At 36.6% G+C, this 23392-nt stretch overlaps 2 protein-coding genes across 4 annotated transcripts in view; one reads left to right on the top strand and one right to left on the bottom strand.

Moving 5' to 3' along the window:
- The window catches only part of LOC122403123 (methylcrotonoyl-CoA carboxylase beta chain, mitochondrial), a 49925-nt gene extending 37395 nt beyond the window's left edge, over window positions 1-12530 (top strand). For all 3 annotated transcript variants that reach the window (XM_043406458.1, XM_043406457.1, XM_043406459.1), the window contains 4 exons: window positions 8144-8278; window positions 9486-9622; window positions 12232-12317; window positions 12383-12530. In XM_043406458.1, the coding sequence (XP_043262393.1) occupies window positions 8144-8278; window positions 9486-9622; window positions 12232-12317; window positions 12383-12500 (476 nt within the window). In that variant the 3' untranslated portion in view covers window positions 12501-12530. The remainder of the gene's footprint in view (window positions 1-8143; window positions 8279-9485; window positions 9623-12231; window positions 12318-12382) is intronic.
- Window positions 12531-12673: 143 nt separating this feature from the next.
- LOC122403124 overlaps window positions 12674-23392 on the bottom strand; it is a 95728-nt gene continuing 85009 nt past the window's right edge. The window contains exons 5-8 of the mRNA XM_043406461.1: window positions 15729-15959; window positions 14916-15063; window positions 13613-13757; window positions 12674-13550 (exon numbers count right to left, since the gene is read on the bottom strand). Coding sequence (XP_043262396.1) covers window positions 13306-13550; window positions 13613-13757; window positions 14916-15063; window positions 15729-15959 — 769 coding nt within the window. The 3' untranslated portion in view covers window positions 12674-13305. The remainder of the gene's footprint in view (window positions 13551-13612; window positions 13758-14915; window positions 15064-15728; window positions 15960-23392) is intronic.

The following is a 23392-nucleotide window of genomic DNA, read 5'->3' as shown; positions in this document are numbered from 1 at the left end:
GACTGTTTTTAAAATTTCGTTTAGATTTTCTAACATACAATGATATTTTAGCGCCATTTAACTTCACGACTTTTCTTGTACAGTTAAGAGCAAAACTGAACACACATACGGAATTTTTGCGTAAATAATATTTAAAAAAAATTATACAATTATACAGTATTAAGTTCAATGTTTTAACTGTCCAAAAAATTTTCAACGATCTTAATATCTTTATTATTTTAGTAGTCGGTTTTGCACCATAAAGCATTTGTAAATAAACATTTCAGTTTTATCTAGATTTAATATTTCGTCCATAAACCTTTGGCCTTAATGGTGTGTTGAATGCATTTTGACATACTTAGAACTATATTTTCGCAGTATTGTGGAGTAATTAAGTACCATAGTTCCTGCACTCTTTCCCACAAATCGTTTATTGTCGCTAGCAGTACATTATAATCACTCGCTAGTTTCATTTTTAAATATGCCCAGACATTCTCATTAGGATTTAAGTCTGGTCTTTGAGCAGGTCATGCTATCGTTTGAAATGATTGAACATCGAACCAATTTTTCACACTTCTCGCAGAATGTACGGTGGCATTGCCATGTTGGAAAACGACATCACATTCTGGTACTGGCTAATTGTCAACTGTGTGTAGTAGATTCTTTTCTAAAATGTTCTTGTAAGTGTACTGATTCGCCATACTATCAATTCGATCCAGTGGACCTACACCATACGCCGTAATGCAACTCCATACCATAACTGAACCACCGCCAAATTTAACTGTCTGTTTAACTTAACGTGGTTTAAGTGATTCATCTTTTCTTTTCCAACACCAGGAACGACCATCCAACAAAATTCGATTAATTTTACACTCATCTGAAAAGATTACGTTCTTCCATTGTTCAATGTTCCACCTTATACATATATATTTTTGCAAAGCTCAAACGGACTTTTATATTCTTCTTTGAAAGAGCAGGTTTCTTTTTTCTTTCTATTGATATAAAATTAGCTTCTTTTAGTGCTCTTCGAGCAGTCCATTTGCTTATTTTCTTTCCAACATCGCTTTCCAACAGCTTTGCAGCCATTGATGCCGTCATTGCGACTTCTGATGTAATATACTTTGTTAATCGTCGCTTGTCCTGACAAGATAATAATTTTGGACGACCTCCAAAAGATGTAGGAACGTCATTGCAATATCGTTTCCGTATTTTATGCACTACTGCCTGACTAATAGCAAACCTTCTAGCAATGTTTCGTATCGATAAGCCAGATTTTAACTGGAAAATAATATTATTCTTCACAATTTTAGATATGGCCATGATTTCATGGCACAATGTTAATACGTATCACTCCACAAACAGCAATGAACTAACTACTAGAGTACTTCCGGTGATAGATACTACCGGGCGTTGTTTATAAAAACTGTGTTTACAATTCGTAGCAATAACAGTTCTAACGCGGTGCAAAACCCACTATACGAACAAAATTTGTAGGTGTCAAAATAATAAGGATATTACGATTGTTGAAAATTTGTTGGAAAGTTAAAACATTGTACTTAATACTGTATATTTCGTTTCTTTTGTATTCTACATACAAACAATGAATAAAATATTATTTACGCAAAAATTTCGTATGTGTGTTCAGTTTTGCTCTTAACTGTAGCATACGTACAATGAATTTTTCAATATTCACTTCTATTCTTATTGTTTGTTTTCTGAGAAAAATATGTAGTCTGTCTTACCTACCATGACTGGTTATTTGACCGGTTCAACGACTTGTATTGTTTTGTAAAAGCCGGGCAAAATTTGGTATCAAAGGTTAGCTTCCGATGTAAATATTAAATACATAGTAAAGATGAATGAAATACTCTTCAGTATCCACTGGTTTAGAATAGTCTAACAACGGTGTATTAAAAATAGTCAAACTTTACATGCGTACAATGCCGAAACTACTAGTGTTTTTCCATAATTAAGCCACTGTTAGAAGCGGCAAGACTTGCCCTTTAAAGTGGTTTTTGATTTATGTTGATCCGACTTTCCGTTTTGGAGATATCGTAATTTAAATAAAAGGGTAATTTTTCAAATTCCACTCTCTGTCTAACAAAAGTGTATTAACGCGTATTAAAAGTACTAAAGCTTTAGACGCGTAAAGTTCCGAAGTTACTAGTTGTGGTCCGTTAGTAACGTCATATATACTTTATTATATCAATAAACCATTCAATACACGTGATACACCTCATTTATCTCGCACGCTCGGAAAAACGTCCCGCGACCACGCGGCCAGCGTCACTCTCCGGGGTTCCCCTACGAACGCCACGGCCTCCGCCGTACAACGCCATCGTGCGGCCACATGCACGCCACAATTCCCCCTCTTGAACGCACGATCTCACTGGTTACCTGTAACATCTTAGTACCTTTAATTACCTTTTCTTCAGTCAGTCCTTTTGTCAATATATCGGCTTCGTTTTCCTCTGATTTTACATGTTTCAGCTCGACTCTTTTCCCCTTTACTTCATCTTTCACGAAATAGTACTTCCTGTTAATGTGTTTCGTCCTGTTAGTGACTTTATCCTTGTTTATCCAGTCAATTGCTGCCTTGCTGTCTGTCTTCACCTCTACTGGGTTTTTACATAAATGCTCCATTCCTAAACCTTCCAAGACTGTCTTGATCCATTTTATGTCCCGTATGCCTTCACAAATAGCCAACAACTCCGCCTCACAGGTAGATAGTGCTACCAGTCGTTGCTTCTGACATTTCCAAGTTATCAGATTATTACCTATTTTGGCTACATAAGCTCCATATGACTTGGCATCTTTTGTGACGCTCCAGCTTGCATCGGTACTCATCGTTAACTGGGACTCCTTTCTATCATATTGCAATTTATAATCCATTGTTCCCTTGAGATATCTATATACTCTTTTTACTGCTGTTAAGTGCATTACTCTTGGTTCTTGATTATATCGCGATAGTCTACTTATCGCATAAGAAATATCAGGTCTTGTTCCCACGGCTACATACATAAGTGATCCTAGTAACTCCTGATACTCGGTTTTATCTACTTTAGGTGAGTCTTCATATACATCCAGATCCTGTGTTGGACATATTGGAGTTTTTACCGGATTGTAGTCTTCTAAGTTATGTTTTTTTAAAATCTTCGCAATGTATGCTGCCTGAGACAACTGTATTCCACTCTCGTTCTCCGTAATTCTTATATTCAGGAAATTTTGATCCTTTATTTCAATTAATTCGAAGTGTTGTCTAACCCTTGATACTGTCTCTTCAATTATTACATCGTCAGATCCTATTACGATAAAGTCGTCTACATAAATCCCCACCATCAGCTGTTGTTTTCCCTTTTTCAAAACATAAGCACACGGTTCACCTTCTATTCGTGTTAATCCTAATGATATTAACGTGTTATGCAATTTCTCGTTCCAATAGTGACCTGATTGAGGTAATCCATATATGCTTTTTCGTAATTCGCAAACCTTATTATCGTCTCTTGCAAACCCTGGTGGCTGTTCCATATATACTTTCTCCTTTAGATCTCCGTAGAGATAAGCTGATTTCACGTCAAACTGCTTAATCTTCATTTTGTAAGTTGCCGCTAACGATAACATAATTCTTGCAGTTTCCAGCCGTATAACTGGTGCGAACGACTCCTCATAGTTTATCCCCAATTTTTGATTACACCCTACAGCAACCAATCTCGCTTTGTATTTTATATCACCTCCTGGTGTTTGTTTCTTACTGTAAACCCAGCGACTCTTTATCGTTTTTATCCCTTCTTGCCGCTGAATTAATTTCCATACACCATGTCGTTCCATTGTGGTAATCTCTTGTGTCATCGCTTTTTCCCAGTTCTCTGAGTCTTTTGACTTTATTGCTTCTGCATGGTTGTTCGGTAATCCCATGTCTTGTATGCTAATGAAATTTGTTTGCTCAACTTTTTCCTTCAATCTTGTAGATCGTCTTACCCCGTCTTCTCTCAGACGTCTCTCTATCTCCACCATTCGTTTCTCATGTTCTTCTCGTATGTCTTGATTTGACTTTCCCCGTTTACGTCCACACTTTCTACTTACTCGATTTTCTTCTATCTCTGATTCAGTCTCTACATCCTCTATCCTATCGTTCATCTGTTCATCCTGGTCATTTCTACTAATCTGTTCTTTCTGGTCTCTTCTACTGACTTGTTCTTCGTCCTGATCCTCGTTATCCATAACTGTATAGTCCTCCTCTACAGTCTTATTTTCCTCACCTATGTATATAACGTCATTGAGATCTTCCTGTTGCACATCTGTTTTCACTAGACTGGAGCCCATAACCTTCTCATTAAATTTGACTGATCGTGCTGCATGAATTTTTCCAGTTTCTATATTATATACCCTATATGCTCTACTATCATTAGAATACCCGATAAATATCCCTTTTGCGGATATAGGTTCAAATTTACTTCTACAATTCTTAGGTATGTAATAATACGCCGTACAACCAAATACCTTGACGTGTGATACGGTTGGCTTTTTCCCTTCCCACATCTCTATCGGCGTTACCATCGCTCCTTTCACCGGGCATCTATTTCTTACATACGCCGCTGTCGCGACGGCTTCTGCCCAAAATCTTCTCGGCAAGCCGCTATCGATAAGCATCGTCCTTGCTTTGTCAATTAGGGTTCTGTTAGCTCTTTCTGCGATTCCATTGCTCTCTGGGTTGTATGGCACGGTTCTCTCATGTCGTATTCCTTTCTCACCAAACAATGTCTGAAAGTCGCTATTAACGAACTCTCTACCATTGTCTGACCTTATAGCTAATATCTTCCTGTTAAACGCATTTTCATATCTATTCATATATTCCTTAAACCTGTTAAATGTTTCATCTTTGGTCTTTAAAAAATATACACATATATATCTACTATAATCATCTATGAGTACAAACATGTAACGACTCCCACTAAGAGATTTTATCTGCACCGGTCCACATAAATCTATATGAATCAAGTCGAGTGGACCTCTCGCAGACTTCGCGTTCAGCCTTGTGTGCGGTGCCCGAGATCCCTTCCCCATTATACATATTTCACAAGCGCCCAAACTTTGTACAGGGTAACTAAGGCCTCTCACCATTTCCTTTCTTCTCATGTTTGTTAAGTATTCTTCACATATGTGACCAAGTCTTCGATGCCACAACATTACATCTATTTTCGCACCACCAACCTCTCTTGTACCTGGGCTGTCAGACGTATCTCCATTTTCGTTTGTACCCTCCTGAGATACCAAATATGATTTATTATGGTTTTTAACATACGTATCCAGCATGTAAATTCCATTCTGTTCTTTGCCTATTCCCAGTATCTCTTTCTCTGGTCCTATTATGGTTACTGATCCATCTGAAAACACAACCTTATTGCCATTATTCACCAGCTGACTCACAGACAGCAAATTGGTACGCAAATCTGGAATATGCAAAACGTTATTAATGCGTATATTCTTCTGTTCACTTCTTACTGTTGTACTTCCGTGTACATCCCCTCTGCTTTTGGATACCATGCATTTTCCATTCTCCGCCAAATTTACCTTGGTTGAATAAGGCTCCACATTCGTCATGTGTGCTGCATCCGGTGACATATGTGACGAGGTTCCAGAATCTACTATCCATGTCTGTTTACCACATAAGCAATCACCATCATTTTCCCCATAACTTATTGCTTGTCTCGATGCTCTAAAAGCGTATTCTTCATGATTTTCAGAGGCCATATTCGACTGCTCTCTTCTGTACCCAAATCCAAATCCTCGCCTATTTCCTGTGTTTGGTCTTCCTCTGGCGCCCCTATAATCTCTTCGGTTATTATCATTCCTGTGAAAACATTCTTTCGCTAAGTGATTTTGTCTACCACAGATGTAACATCCACTGGTACGTTTTGGTTTATCCCGTGAGGCTCTATATGCTTTCTCATTCGTTAAATTTACTTCAGAATGATAATGACTATTATTTGACTTTAACCGACTTTCTTCTTCACACAGAATTCGTTGTACCTCTTCTAGGGTGATATCTCTCTGCGCTCTTAACACTACAGATGTCTTTTCAAACTTTACATGCACACCCCTGACTACATGATATACTATTTCTCGGGTTGCTATTACTCTACCTAATGTTGCACTTCTTGCTGCGATATTTTTGGCTCTATTTATATAATCTATTACTGCCTCATGGCTTCCCATTCTAATATTTCGCAGTTCTAAACCTATATCTATTACCTGGTCTTCGGCCTGACCCATAAACATATTCCTTAGTTCATTCCATACCTTTTTTGCGTTGGTTTCGCCCAGGAACAACCCAGCATGCTCGTCAGATAATGTTAATATAATAATACCAAATGCTTCATCGTTCTTCGCTTCCCACAACAGACGGTTTTTACCTTCCGGTGTCCCTGCGTCATTAGCAATGGGCGGTTCATCCTTTTCTACGACATCCCTGAATAATTTTCGGCTTCTCAAAGCTGCACCTACTTTTAACGCCCATACATGGTAATTTCTATTCGTCAGTTGCTCTATTTTACCCGTTGTCATCATGGTATTATCCATTTTACCGCTTTGACTATTCTTCCTTTATCTATTCTATCCTTTTGCAACGACGTCAATACCCGCCACGTGTTCTTCCTAACCTCTATTTCTCTTCAACACTATTCTCTCCTTTCTGAAGAAGAACCACGAACCACGAACCACCAACCACGCTCTGCTACCATTTGTGGTCCGTTAGTAACGTCATATATACTTTATTATATCAATAAACCATTCAATACACGTGATACACCTCATTTATCTCGCACGCTCGGAAAAACGTCCCGCGACCACGCGGCCAGCGTCACTCTCCGGGGTTCCCCTACGAACGCCACGGCCTCCGCCGTACAACGCCATCGTGCGGCCACATGCACGCCACACTAGTGTTTTCTCCATAATTGAGCAACTGTTAGAAGTTGCAAGGCCTCCCCTTTAAAATGGTTTTTGGTTTATGTCGATCCGACTTTCCGTTTTGGAGATATCATAATTTAATTAAAGGGGTAACTTTTTAAATTCCACTATCTCTGTCTCCGTCTCACTTGTCGGATTTTCTCTCTCTCTCTCTCTCTTTCTCTTTCCCTCGTACGTGGGTCGTGACCGAGTGACCGAGTGACGTAATGTTTACTATTTACTATTTACTACGAGCACGTGCGATCATTGACCTCGCGCCAATGTCAACAATGAAAAGTGAACAAACGCTTCGAACCCTTATATCTCCGGAACTACCCACGCGATCGACATGAAACGAAAATCGTTATATCTTCAAAATTAATTGGGCTATTGACTTGAAACAGTTTCATTTTAAAGGGTTCTTCATTCTCTAGGCGATGAATGTATCAACTATTATCATTTATGCTGTCTTCTATGTTTATTTTGAAATTGAGTTATAAATTGTTTATTTAATTGAAAATGAATTTAAATTTGTACACAGGATGTTTGCGTAATTACTAGCCAGCATTTTTTCGAAAATAATAATTTTCTCTGAAACTAACTACGGTATCGACTTGAAACAAAATTCGTTTTTAAAGGCGTTTTATCTTCTATCCGATGAAAATTGAAAAATTTCGACGTAGTTTGTAAATTCTTCATATGAAGTTAAAGTACTAAGTATGCACATTTAGATTAAAATTATTGAATATTTTTGTACAGATTTTTAAACGCATGCTTTGAGAAGAACTATGCTACGTAAAAGAGAAAGATGTCTTATGAATAAACTTCAAAATACAACATTCTATACAATATATTATTCAAACGTTAGGAGTTCGGTGCCTGATAAAAGAGAAAACGAAAGACTGGTCATTTGACTGATTATGGTAGGAACGAATATACGAAGTATCGAAGTATCAGTAGATTTAGTGTTAAGTCTACTAGAAAATTCTAGTTGTTCATTAAGTGAACAAAAATAATACATTTTTACACTATGTGTTAATACTTAATTTACAATGTAATTTCCATTAACGTCAACAACTGCGTCTCACCTTAAACGTGACAAAAGACATACTTTTCATAAAACATTTTTTACATGCCTGAATATTAAAGGACCAACGTTTTCTTATCTAAAGAATCTTTTCTAAATAGTCTGTTGCTTCTATTTGTTGTAAAACTGCAGGTTTTATGGTGGGCAGCGACGCAGAGGCCGGCGGGATCGCAAAAAATGGTGCGAAAATGGTGACTGCTGTAGCTTGTGCCCAAGTACCTAAAATTACAGTGTTGATTGGGGGCTCGTACGGAGCAGGGAACTTCGGTACGATTCGTAAACGAATGTTTAAATTAATACGTCCACTGTTGTAAAATTTTAAAAGAAGAAATAAGGAATAGGCCAAAGAGTGAAAAGGAAAATAAACATCGTTCTAAATGCTATTCAGGGTGGGCCGGAATTCGTAGTACAACCAAGCAGGGAGTCATTCTGTGTACAAAAATAAGAAAGAAATTTGGTATAACATGTTTTTTTATCCAGGGCTCCGTTTTCGAGAAAATCAACTTTGAAGTTTGTTCACTTTTGTCAACAATTTTGTCGTCATCTATTCTTCGACTGTGGTTGTTCCGTCTGAGATAGCGTTTACAAACATTGACAATGATAAAAATATTCGGTTTACGATAGAATCAGACTGCGTAATAAGTCAGTTTTTCTCATTTATCTCAACTCGAATCGTTCACAAAAATGAAGAACAAACTTTAAAGTCGATTTTCTCGAAAATGGAGCCCCGGATAAAAAAATTCTATATCAAATTCTTTGTTCATTTTTTCACGTATAATCATCCCCGTCCGGATCACCCTGTATTCATGAGGAACTGTGTCGGATTATCCAATAAGATCTTGTCATTTTTATTCTCAAACATTTCAATCCATGAGAAGTTGAATGTTGGCTTCGTGTTAGAATCATCATAAAGTCGGTGTATTGGTGAATAATTTAATGGTTCTTCATTAATAATAAAAATTAAAAAATTGGCAGGACGAGTCCTTCGATGTCAAATCGCGAATTTCTCTAAAAACGGTATACGAAGCGAATATCGAATTGATTAATTTGTGTTTAACACGTTGACTGCCACGTTACCCATTTATGGGTGACATGACTATTTCCTAGGGGGCTACAAAAATTAATTCTCAAGATTAGATGTTAAAGAAAATAAATCTAAATAAGACGTTTGAATTTTAACGAGGCTGTAAAATTAAATTCTATGACAATCTATAAGTATGCTAGTTTTCAATTGTCTAAAAACAAAATTTCGATTTCGTGGACAATTTTAGAGGTTTGGTCTGGCAGTTAACGTGTTAAACGACAGGAACTTATTGGACTTTAGAATTCATCGATATCATTATCACTACATGCAGCGACTTCTATGACGAGCTGAAAAATAATCATCAGTATTGTTGTTTTCCACTAGTTGTTTCTAAATCATAAATTTGTATATACAGGGTGTATTGTAACGTATGGGACTCATTGTATACAGGCATGTGTGGCCGAGCTTATTCCCCGAGGTTTCTTTATTCCTGGCCGAATTCCAGACTGTCTGTAATGGGAGGTGATCAGGCTGCAGGAGTGATGGTTCAGATCACCAAGGATCAACGTCTGCGAGATGGGAAGGAGGTACGGTCTACTGTTGGCAGAAGAGATGTTGGCACACTATCCGCAAGCTAAATGATGCAAGGGAGCAAAGAGAATCATCCGTACTCTCCATCTAATCCCCTCTACTGTTTTAGACTTTACTGTTTTACTCTTGCATCGTTTAATTTGTAGATAGTGTGCCATCATCTCGTCTCCAAATAGTACACTATTCAACGAGAACTGGCAAAAAATATAAACAAACGCGTAAGTGATGAAGCAAATCGAACGTATACAGGGTGGATGGTAAACCGTAGTACAACGGGCTAGGAAGTAATTCTACGTAAAAAATAAGGAACAATTCAATTTTTTCATTTGGGGCTTTGTTTTCGAGAATATCAAATTTAAAGTTTATTACTTCACAAATACTGTTGAAAATACTCTTCTCGATGCTGCATACACAACTATACATGGCCAATTGAAGATAACTGAACGAATTGTAACATATTATTATTTTTTAGTTTTACCTTTACAAACTCCCAAACCTAGTAACATATCAGCATACTCTCGATTAGAATACCTTGCCATATCTTGATAATTTGCAACAAACGAAACAAAATTGATTGTTACACAGTCTGATAAATTGTGATTTCTGTCAAACATTGCACTACCTGGGTATAGTAATCCCTCTCTAATGTTTGTTGGCTTGATTATGGGACGCGAACGTTATCGAGGAAGATACTATTCTGAGAATTGCTAATTATTATTTGTATTAGTCTTGATCGCACTACAAGTGAAAGTAAGAAGCACTGAAAGTGAGTGAAATACAGAAAAATGTTCAATGTTTGTATATACTAGGGGTTTTAAAATCATTTAGAAGTCAAAGTGTATAATCTTTTTTTACAAATTGCATGATTTTCGTTTTGTGGTTTAAGTTTAAAGTACGAAGTTTGATTTGTTAATAATGTTACACCTTTCAACACATTTATTTTTAATTACTTTGCATCTTTTTAATGCATTCAACATACTTATGCATTTCTTCTTTCCCCTTTTTGATAGTCATATATGTATGTGAACATTTAATGGCCAGGCCTGTCAGATTCTATTTTATTCTATTCTATTCTATTCTCTATATTATTTTGTGAATTTTTCCATTTCATTTCCTACATTTCCCATTCTTAATAATTTCTTTCAAGGTTTTAATAGATTATTATTATCAAAAATATTATGTATTTTTTATATACAGGCTGTTCGGCCACCCCTGGGAAAAATTTTAATGGGAGATTCTAGAAGCCAAAAAAAGACGAAAATCAAGAATATCAATTTCTTGATTGAGGCTTCGTTAAAAAGTTATTAAAAAATTTAATTAAAAAATTTCAAATCATTTTGGAAAAATTATTTTCGGTTGTGGGGATCAATTACAATCATTTTTTGTCAATAGATATACCCCCGAAATCCTATGCACTTCCGAGAAAAAAATTTGAGTAAATGCTGAAATTTTTCGGCGAAATTAAAAAGTTTCAAATCATTCTGGAAAAATTATTGTCGGTTACAGTGGTCAATTGCAATCATTTTTGGTGAATACACATGCTCGAGAAATCCTACGTACTTTCGAGAATAAAATTCTTTACCGAAAATATACTGTGTGGCCGGAAATGTTTTTATAACTTTTTAACGAAGCCTCAATCAACAAATTAGTATTCTTGATTGTCGTCTTATTTTGGCCTCTAGAATCTCCCATTAAAATATTTTCCAGGAGTGGCCGAACACCATGTATAGTCATTTTTTTATATTTGCATTATTGTACTACTTTCTTCTTACTATTATTGGTATTTCTCACCTTATTAATACATATTACTATCATAAAATGTATATAATTTACTTTGCATTCTTTTCCTAATTTTTACCCGTGGAAGCAAATATGGCTTTGTTTGGTATTATTTTTACTGGAAAAAGCTCAGCAATGCGATTAAACTAATTTCATAGTTGTAAATTGGAAAATATAAAAATGTTATTTTTGTTCTTTCGATGATTCGTTCGTAGTTGCGTCATTACTAGTCGCGAATTATAGATAACATGGTCGCTCGTCTTATCGAAACAGTTCTAAAAATTGGCGGAGATGACTTCGTGAACAATATCGAGGGGAAAAGTAGCAATCAATAGCGAAGAACCACTGTATTTCCTACAGTACCCTATCATTATCAATATTTGCAATAGAACATACAATAAATAAATTGCGTAGTTGAGTAAACTTCAAATTCGATTTTCTCCAAAATGAAGCGATGTGAATGTATATTCACACTGAACGAATAAAGAAATTCTCTTCTCGTTGAACGAAATATAGACACAGTTCCTTATTACGGGGAATGAGGACAGTATCGAATAATTTTTACTTCTTTACAGGCCTAACAAAGGTTGACTAAAATGTTTGACTCAATACGATTCGCAATTCCTCGTAGAATTGCTCTTACTAATTTTGATCTATACTAATACAATTAATTTCGTATTGCCACCTGGTTGTCAGGTTAAAAAAAACGGTATTTGAATCTTCTTCATGAGAACTTTCTATACTTGTACTCCATAAGTTTGCATTTCAAGTCTAAAATGCCCTATATGTAGATGATTTAACACTGTTCCTTGGATGATTTTAACAGTGGACTGCGCAGGAGGAGGAGAATCTCAAGAGACCTATCTTAGAAAAGTTCGAAAAAGAGAGCAGTCCGTACTACGGCAGTGCCAGGTAAGTTTAATCTCAGTGCAGGAAGTTTTATCGGAACGTTGTTTTATAAAATTGACTCCTTTCAGACTCTGGGACGATGGCATAATCGATCCCGTTGACACCAGACTGGTGCTTGGACTCAGTTTATCGGCGGCATTTAACGCGCCCATTCAGGAGAGTAAATTCGGAATTTTCCGAATGTAAGTCAATCAAGATGCAATCGATGACCTGCGGGTATGAATGCATGATCGGAATCTCGTGTTCGTTACTTTGTATCTGATATTACTTTAAGCCAAAGGTATATAGATATATTTTTATACGGAATCATCATGTATACATGAGTGTTAAACATTCCAAGTATATATATATAAATTTTTTTTTATGTTTCTACGCGCATTTTTATTGTCGGTCTCTTCTCCTTCCCGACAGACAAGGACGAGCTCGTCGCGTTCGCACTCGCGTTATTAATAGCTATTTTACACTTGCGCGTCGGTTCGTTATAATTAAGATTAAAGCAGCAATTAATTACCCTCGTGATCGTCTATATTTGCTTAAGTCGTAGCGCGATGTTATAGCTCGTCGCGCGACTAGGTCCTCGGAATTCTCCGCTCGCAAAGGCCAATTTTCTTCCGGGCGGTGTAGCGACTGTATTATCAAGCAATTGATCGCGAGCAACTAATAACGCGCGGAAAAGGAAGGATCTGGATTACTCGCGAAGGGACAGGAACGAAAATTCCGGCGGTCGCAGAGCGGAGAAATGCTTTTGAGCACGGTTACATTTACGTACGTCGACCCGAATTCAAAAGTAACCCGTGTGCGTATTTCGGAGTAGATCGACATCCGTTTCGATTCGATATCACACCGTTTCTCCCTACGCGTAAAGGAAAATAATTATACTAACGCCTGGCGAGGCATTCGGTCCTTTTTGTTTCTCAGTGGTAACCCGAATTCCGCCGGCTCTCGAGCTGCTTTCTATTTACAATTGGCGATCGTTCGTCCCTTCCGGATCCTACAAGAGCTTGCAGACGCAGAGAAGGATAAGGACGATGGCGAAGGGCATCGTTCTACACGAGGATCCATTTATCTCCGTCTCCGTGACCTTGTACTTGAACTGTTCGTTGACTTCTTGTGCTATGAAAGCCCTTTCCTCTGTCCTGATCGTCGTCGGCGATGTCTGCTCCCTCACCTCTTCCGCGATCACCGCCCTGGCTTTCGTCCTGTTCTTCCCCTTTCTGATGTACAGTTCTGATAGAGCTGCGCGAAACAGAGGTCAAACGATGTAGAAACTGGAACAAAGTAATCGCAATGGGCGTTACCTTTGTCGACCACGGCGTCCTCTTCGAAATCGACCTTGATGAACGTGGACATGGTCACCTCGAAGATCTTGTTCTTGTCGGTACTTGAGACTTCTATGGCTCTCTTCTTTCTACCAAAGCCTACTTGGCCGTTGCTGCATTCGATCTGCAGCAGTCAAAATTCACAGACTCAGGGAATATCAGCTGTCTGTTTCGTTACTTTGTTCATATATTCTTCGATTTATTCCATAAGTTGTTATTGTCAAATTGCGCATTAACACTAGAACTATCAAAGCAGACAAAATTATCCATTCGTAATTTCTAATAAAACTTGTAAAAAATTGAATAGAATATAGTTCGGCTACCTCTGGGAAAAATTTTAATGGGAGCTTGTAGAGTCCAAAATAAGACGAAAATCGAGAATATCAATTTATTGATTGAGGCTTCGTTAAAAAGTTATTAACGTTTAAAGTTCCGCCTGTAGTAGTGGGTTTCGGAACTTTAAACGTTAATAATATTTGGCGAAACCTCAATCAACAAATTGCTATTCTTGATTTTCGTCTTATTTTGTCCTTTAGAATCTCCTATAAATACTTATTTCCATTATATTATACATTTCTTCACGTATCTATTGTTTTAATTTCTTTAGTACAAATAAATACACCATAATTGTCGGTAGTTTTAGTGTTAATCATTGGATGAAATTATATAAAAATTTGTTATGCAAATTAAAATAAAACTGCAAAACTCAAACGTATTAATAATTCGAATAAAAAACATTACGTAAGTATCTATCCTTACTTCGTACGCAGAGATAATGAAATTTTGCAAGTATTAAGTTTCCATTTAGGCAATAAACTTAAATATATATTTAATTTGATAATTTTTATAGTTAGGAGACTGTTCCATTAGAGGTGTTGCTATCTTCTTACGAAGCAAACGTTGTTTCTCATCTAACACACTTTCCTGCAAAGCTCATATTTAAATGTAAATAAATTGTACTACAAATTTGAATTGTTTATAAATAATGCCTATGAAAAAGTAATATCATCAACTAAAATACTCATAATTCTTGTCAGGCCTATTCTTTCTTTTCCCCTGCAATAAGAAAACTGCAAGAAACTACGTTTGTTTCAGAACATCCGCAACATAGTGGTTACTTTAACAAAAATTCCGATTTCCAATACGTTCGTACGCTACAATATAGAAACATAATACGTCTCGTAGAAGGAAACAAAACGCTTAAGAGACTTTCATGAACAGAACTGATTTAAACGAAGCTCAAGCAGTTTGCATGTACGTGACACTTGGAGAATCAACGTACCCCTTGGCACTTGTCCAAACAGACGTTTACGGTGCCACGAAACTGAACGTATGTGCTTTCCGGGAACTTGAATGCCCGGAATTTCGCTGTCAGGAAGTCACCGTCCACGGTGTTAAAGTTCTCGAAGAGATAGGGATCCACGGAGCAGCTGAAGACAAACAGATTATGCAGAATAATTACGTGGACAGTGGATGAATTTACACGGTTTTTAAATCGAAGACTGTGTTATATGTATATTATATTATTATATTATTAGATCGTCCAATAAGCTTGCAAGCTTTTCATTGCATAGTTTTTTTCCAATAAAAATAACTTTACCAACTCATATATGTATACACGAATTAATTAATATTTCTTGAGTAGGCCATATTAGGTACACTTTCCCATTTTTCTGTAGATTTCATCAGTTCTAGCCTATTCTGTATTAAATTCGAATAATTTTGTTTACACCCTATAGTATTGTAGTAAATATTTTTTTATGAGAATATTGATGCGATGGACGTTTTTTTAGTTTGGTATATAATCAAAGATACTCCACTAAAGGTGCTAACAATTTAGGTACAAGTTATTTACAGTTTGTACCAAATCGATGTAGTTATAGCGAACGAAGTTGAATAAAAGTCTGTAATTATTGACTATTCCATAACAATTGAGTCCTTTGTTTTTGATAATATGAATATGCAAATGTTTTTAATTTTTTTAAGCATACAGAGCTCTTAATTTTTGACTATTCTGTTTCAGGTATAACCGGACAATGGTTTATAGTGATTGTCGTTTACAAATTTGAAAAGTAATTCTAAAAGTGTCTGTTACCCGTTAATGATGATAGTTTCTTCTTGCGATTTTGTGTCAGTAACCAACATGTAGCTGACCAGCAGACCATAAACAGGTGCGGAGTGGTTGTCCAAGAAGATTTCCATCTGCAGAGGCGTGCCTGGACTGACATTCAACTCTCCGGTGACCAGAGTACCGCCTTGCCTGACGCCAACCCCTAAAATGGGCACTGGCGCTGACTCGGAAATTTCACCTCTGATCTCGACCATGCTGAAGCAACAAATAAACGACATGGATTAAATTTGTATACAACAGAAGGTACGAAATTTCTAAATTCCCGAATAGAGAAATTTTTATATACAACGAATAAAAATGTTAAATTTCATTCGCAAATTTGCTTCTGTCTGGATATCGGTAGAAAAATCCGTTAATGGTTTCTAATTACACGAATGAATTTACGCAATACGAAACGTAAATGTAAATTATTTCACGAACGGACATATAATTTGTATATTTTATTATATTTTATTAATCTGGATTAATATCATTTTATAAATTGAGAACGTCGAGACAAATCGTATGCCTGCTATTGTACAATCAATTGCAAAAGTAAATAATAATAGATGAAATCAAACAAGAGGTTTTCTAAGCAACACTCGTGCCAAATACCGTTGAATGTAATCGAATAGTCATGACTCGGGATCGTTATAAGAAATCCAGAACGAAAGGAAATCGTTCGAAGAAATTTCCTTCGAATCTTTCCAATCGCGTTACAATGAGGCTAGATTAACATTATAACGTTGCGTTGCATCTGGCGATCGGAACGAATGCAATTTCCGGGTAAAAACTACCGAACGAACGGCACCTCGCGACACTGAATGACAAGATCGCGATGATCTACATGTTTTGGTGGACAGTTATAGGAAAACGGTGCACGACCTGGACCACTTTGAGGCTTAGAGTCTCCATTGATCTGAATCGCGGACGTGCTTCTGCAGAATCATTCGTCGTTTTCGCGGAATCGTTTGTCCCGCAGATTGAACGATGAAGATTTATAAACGATATTAAAGTAATGGCACGATGACGAAGGGGAGAGAAAAAATGCAATAAAGTTTCCCGTTTAGTCTCTAGCAAGCCAAACGATAACTACGAGGACTGTTCGATAAATCGGTGAAAACCACATTAATACCTTACACCAAGAAATATTGTAATAAACACATTTATAAAAATATTATTTTGTTTGTAGTGGAAAGTATTGTAACGTAATCGCTTCTGTTAATTTAATTTGATTATAATGATGTGTATTATGATATTGATCTCACTATTACAAATTTCAATATTGACATTAACGAAATCTTTAAATACATAAATAAACTATATATTTGTACTGAACCAGGTATGGGTGGTATTCACTCTCTTGCGAGTAAATCATGCGTTTATATAATGTCAAGAATACTTTGATTTATTTTTAATAAGTCCCTTGACACCAGCCTCTTTCTACATATTTGGAAAATTTGTACTATTTGTCCTGTACCAAAATTAAGGAATAATTCCAATATCAATAATTATAGACTAATAAGTATTCAAAATGTAATTCTGAAGATCTTTAAAGAGATCTTTAAAGAAGATCTTTCAACTCTCCTTCATTTATAAAAATATTATCATTCCGGAATAGCATAATTATCAGCAACTTGATGTTATATCCTCATTGCCTGGTTAAAGCCATTGAAAAAGGCGAGCAATTAGATGTAATCTGTATTAACTTTCGGAAAGCATTTGACTCGGTAAATCACTCTGTAAATAAATCACTCGATAATCTGTTATCGTGGCTGCATGGATTTATCTCTGGTAGATCAGAAATTGTCAGATTTAATAATGCCTTATCCAATATCACTATAGTTCACATTATTCATTAATGATATTAATCAATGTTTTCGGTATTCCATATTTTTACTATTTGCTGACGATTTAAAAATATTTCACGCCATTCTCTCATAAAAGTTATGTCCCAAAGTTTCAATACGAAATTAACCACACCATATTACATTCTGTTACTAATATCCTAGATTTTTGAGTCATTTATTCAGATAATCGTTTGAGAAATACATTATCGATATCACTAGTGTCGCACTTAAGACTTTGGGCTTTCTAGGTAGAACTTATATATACCTTAAGAACACCAACACAATTAAGTATTTATATGTTTCTCTAGTTAATATAATATTTTCTAGTTCATAATTTTGCCTTTTGAATGCAAACAACTGATGTCTGACTTATTACTTGCCTTCAAACTTATAAACGGTATTATAATTTATCCCGAGATTTTGCAACTTTTTAAATTGAATGTACTTTCTCCATCAATAAGAAAGCGTACTTTCCTTAAGTGGAAAGCTCATCGAACACTTTACGGTGAGTACAACTGCGTCAATCGTCTAATTATTGATATAAATAAATACTGTGAAATGGTTAATTTTTTTAGCTCTTTATCCGTCTTTAGAAGGAATCTGCTAAATAATTTTGTTAAAGGTAATTCCTTTACCCTTAAATAAATAAATAAATAATAATAACTAGTATGTTTTACGAAAACAATCGATGATCCGACAATTATTTGTTTACAGTGCAAATAAGAACTTATCAATATCTTCAAAATAAAGGAGATGTTTCGATGTGACATTAGAAGTTTGCGAGCATATTTTCAGAGAAAAGTTATTTTTTATTTTGAGATTCTACACGCGTCATTTTTTGGAGCATTTTAAGCTGGGAGCAGCCTGTGTACGTCTTAGAGTTTTTTCGTAACAAGCATAGACCGAATATTGAATTTTTAATTTTGGATTTCGAGTTGTTTATTTCTGGAGAAAAACAAAAAAGAAAGTATTGGAATTGGGTGAAAAAGCAGTACACTTTGTAAGTAAAAGTGAAACTTTATTCTGTGGTTTGGAAGGACGTCTTTACTCTGTTAAAACTGAACAAGAAGTGAAGCGACGCTCAGATCCCCTAAAAGAAAATCTGGCGTCCACTTAAAAGGAAAGAAACCATTGCCTGCATCATGTTTATTTCCCTGGCCCTCGACGACAAAACAGACCCAGGCCCCTAGGCCCGATGGTGCCAATACGGTCTTCGTATGCAGACAATGGGCAGTGTTTCTCACTGTTAGATTATGTTTTATTAATGATTATTTATTAATAATCCAACAGAAAGAATTAAAAGCTTTAGAGTATCTTCTATTTAAGGGGCATAAATTTTCTCGTATTCACAGTGAAAAATTATAGATCTTTTACAAAATGCTTGATTTTCCATAATTTTTTTAAATTGAAAATATTCTTGATTCCTTTCTCTATTTTTTTTTTTTATTCTAAAAGTATTTAAATATAAGCTCAAATTTTTTACGAATTTGTGCCAATTGTTTGACACTTAGGATAAGATAGCTGTATTCTCACCTAATATATCACCTTTCTATTCCATTTGTATCAAAGTATAATTTCTTCATCCGTAAATAAATAAAGAAATAAATAATGCAAAACGGTAACACGAATGCTCAGGAACGTACGAAACTACTCGATGATAATAATAATAATCTTTGGTGGATCGAATGGATGTAAATGAACGTCGCAATCGAGGAGTATTCGAAGTATTCTTCGACCGGTCGATCGTTCCTCAATGTAGTCGGCGATCCTTAATCTCGATGAACGCATCCGATCGGCTAGGTATGCAATTCCATCGACTTCGTGGAAGCAGAAACAGTTATCAAGATCGAGAAAGAATTTTCCCGGTGGTGCGTGGCTCGCGACCCCGCGGTATCAGCCGCGCGCGATAATTCAACAATAAAAGCTTGTTACGGCTTCCTGGTCGAGAGGCGACATCGTGGATCCCAAGGAATCCGCGGGACAGCCGGCGCGAGCTACGATCGATTAGTGCCAATAAATTAGCTTAGCCGCAAAACAGGAACGACGAAAAAAAAGTTACGTCACGAGTCCCTTGCTCGTGTCCCGGGAGTATACTCGAAGAATGTCGTCACGGCGAGAAGTGACTTTCGTCATCGGGAAACAGGAAGAGAGGCCCACGCGTGACAGCCGTCCGTTCCTTGGCAAGCTAAAATTGCATTACGGCTTTTCTACCATCTGTTCAAGAGCTGCCGGTATGCAAACACGCGTAAATCGTAATTTGGCAACCGATCGCTTGGGAAAACGTGTCGTTTCTAAGAGTTTCTGCAGAGTTCCGTGTCTTCTCGACGGTTCGCGAACGAACCGAGACTCGGAGAAGAAAACCTTAAGCAAGAATGCTACGAGAGTCATTCAATAAGTCGCTAGAAAGAGATAGAAAAAGAAACTATTTTAGGTAGATCTTTTTTTATTTTTCATCATAATCTCCTTTTAACTCTATACACTTTTCCAAGCGTTTCTCCAACTTTTTTAAGCCATTTAAAAAGTAAGATTTTAGAAGGTCCTCAAAATAGGTATCTGTTTGAGCGGTGACCTCCTCGTTCGACGTGAACCGTTGATCGCCGAGCCATTTTTTTAAGTTTGGAAATAAAAAGAGTCAGTGGAGGCCAAATCCGGTGAATACGGTGGTTGTAATAATTCGAACTTTAGTGCACCCGTGCATTGTTTTGATGGAAGAGGAAGTTTCTTGCTTCGATCGACAATAAAAATGAAACCATGTGGTGGATATAATTGAGACTTTGACAGCTGTCTAGTGAGTCATGATGCTTACTAAAAACAAACCATTTTCGATGCTACAAGCGCCAGCACTTGGATTTTCTAAGGACTTATTGAACGACCCTAATAGCTGGAAGAAATATAGGAGTTTTTAGTAAGAATGTTAGAAATTTCGATTGTCACGCCCTGAATAGTTGCTCGACGCGTTGGAGTTATTAATGGAGGATGTTAAAAAGTGCCCATTTTTGGCATCGAAATGGAAATGAAAAATTTATGCAGATACTTTCAGAGTGTCTCTCAATGAAAATGCTTTTTCGAAAAATGATGGGAGAGTTATTGTAAATGTTGGTTTCCAATTCGGTTTCACTTTTCGTAATTAATACATATGTATACAGATTTCTTCTTCTTAAAGATTAACGGTGCTGCTTCTCACATTTGTATTGTTAAATTTTGTGCCATAGATTTGAGTCGCTCACGAATTTCAAGGTATCCCTTATATGGTCCTTGGATGTTAGGGCCGTATTTGACCTGATGCCATAAACTTGTTTTTGTTGGTCGAATTCTCTGCATTCGTACAGAATGTGGTTTCTTGATAGTGGTGTGTTTCCACAGGAGCTGCAGTTTGGTGGGTCTCTTTTGTCGAGGATGTAGTCGTGTGTTATTTTTGCACGGCCACTTCTTAATCTGGACATTATAGTTTTTTCTTTATTGGTAATGAGACTGGTGTTTACTGCTATGAAGACGTCTTGTGTGATGTTGTGTATGTTGGTTGTTTTTGTTGTTTTATTACAAATTTTGTTTTTAGTAAAAATTGTGATTTATGTATTATATTTATTTGATTTTATGTTGTATGCCACTTTTTGGAATATTAGCGACCACATTTGCGTATTTCATGTGCACTGCATAGAATGTGTAGTATACAGGATGTCCCATTTAAGTTGTAAGTCACTTTATCCTGTTTTGATAGCACATTGTCAGATACATTTGTAAACAGAAACATAATATCTATGTTTATCTCTATTACACTTAAAAAAGAGAAATATCGAAACATTTTGGATCTGAAGCTACGTGTCTGAAGATGTAAGCCTACCAGATGTGGTATCAGCATAAATTTTAGATGACGTTTCGTTACATATCTTAAAAAATATTAAACTTATAAAAAATGTTTCAAATAAAAGTTGTGACTTTTTAGATATGATTAGATATGACTAGTAGAATATAATTCCAAAATAAAAAATATGGGTTTATGATAAAAAAAGCCATGATGACCTTGAAATAACCTTGAAAATGCCCACGCATTAAAAAACTATTAGTGCTGTTACATATCATTCATGCATGGGGCTGAAACGTTTGGTGACTTGGGCGTTGGCTCGAGCATCTAGCGTGCAACCCTTTGAACGGGGTTGACTCATGCCGTATGCGCACACCCGGCCCAATTTTCATTGCCTTTTATGGTAATGCCCCGCCTTAGTACTGAGCATTTTCAACTATATAAGGGCCGCGGTTTCTTACTCGGGGAGCTCAGTTTTACCTAAACTCTTGGCACGACGTTACTGTGACACTCAGGGCAAGATCGGGCTATAATCCCCTTCAAGCAACTATCTACGACTATCTACCTTAGCGGTTTATCAGTGAGTGTCCATTAATCGAGTAGAGCTCCCGCGAACGCGCCGCGTAAAAGCCGATAACAAATCTTTCGCCTTCGAGGCAATTTAGCAATTGTACAACTTCTTGTAAATCCATAGCTGTATTTGTGCATCGTCAAAAATATATATTCAAGTTATTATTCCTTACGTGTGTTATTCACTCAAAGCAACCCTGAACCATATTAACCGTAAGGCTAGGGGTATCTCACGAACCCGGTACACCTTTACCGCTCGAGGTGTACCATCACGACAGAGAGCAAGATCCTAAAACATCCTAAAAACCTACGTGGTTCCCAGGGTATAAAGCCCCTGGTTCGTCCACTCCTACTAGCGGTTCCCAGGGTATAGAGCCCCTGGTTCGTCCGTGAAACCATTCATTTTCCCTATAAATCTAACCCCGTGGCTCCCAGGGTATAGAGCCCCTGGTTCGTCCACGTAACCTCCACCTACGGCTCCCAGGGTATAGAGCCCCAGGTTCGTCCGGACCTCCTTTCTTTTCCTAACCATACCCAAAACCACCGGTCGAGTACTGCCCCTCGACCGAATCCAGGATCTCGCGCTCCCGCTCGTAACAGTGCTATTTGACTCCCTACTCGAAATACTAAAGAACATGTGTAAGTTTGCTTTTTTTAATTCACATGTCTTTGAAATTTTTTACAATCTTAACTTAAATGGAGCACCCTGTATAGTGAAATACACGATTTATATTCAATCGGTGTGTTATACATATGTATAAGGTTCACGATTCCTATTTCTTTTAAAAATTGTAATGCTTCTTTTTGCACGATTAAACGTCATTTAGGTGTTTGATAGTTTTTGGTAGGACGAGTTTCTTTCTTGTTTCTTCGTATTTTTGACACTTTGTTAAAATGTGATCGATTGTTAGCGTCGAGTTGCAGTTTTTGCAATTTGGTTTTTCTTCTTTCGACATCAAATACGAACATGTTAATTTACTTACTTTGATTTTTACAAGTTGTCATTATTTCAAAAAATATCTAAATATATGTATTTTATGTTATATATTCAGACATTTTCATATGTGTATGTATTAATTAGGAAAAGTGAAATCAAATTGGACGCCATACTTGCACAATCATATGAATGCAACGTAGGAGAACGCGTTATTAGGTATTGTTCCCATGTAGCAATAATTACATGGTACTTTAGGTTTCCTCGATTTCAAGCCTCAATTCATCTGCCTGCTGATTTCTCTGTTAATTATTTCGTGGTCGATTCGATATCCGAAGAAGACGATGAAACGAAATATAGCCGAGGTCAATCTTCACCATGTTTACATTTTAGACTCATTTTCAATAATTTCATTTTTCGGAGAAGCGATAACGATATTTTTTTAGCAAAAATGAGCATTTTTTAACATACTTCTTTAATGTCAAAATTCTTG

The sequence above is a fragment of the Colletes gigas genome, unplaced genomic scaffold (genome assembly GCF_013123115.1).
Source record: "Colletes gigas isolate AHSC1104 unplaced genomic scaffold, ASM1312311v1 Colletes_gigas_Sc00044, whole genome shotgun sequence".
NCBI lineage: Eukaryota > Metazoa > Arthropoda > Insecta > Hymenoptera > Colletidae > Colletes > Colletes gigas.
Note: the sequence above shows the minus strand (reverse complement) of the source record. Positions and strands in the feature narration are given on the sequence as shown.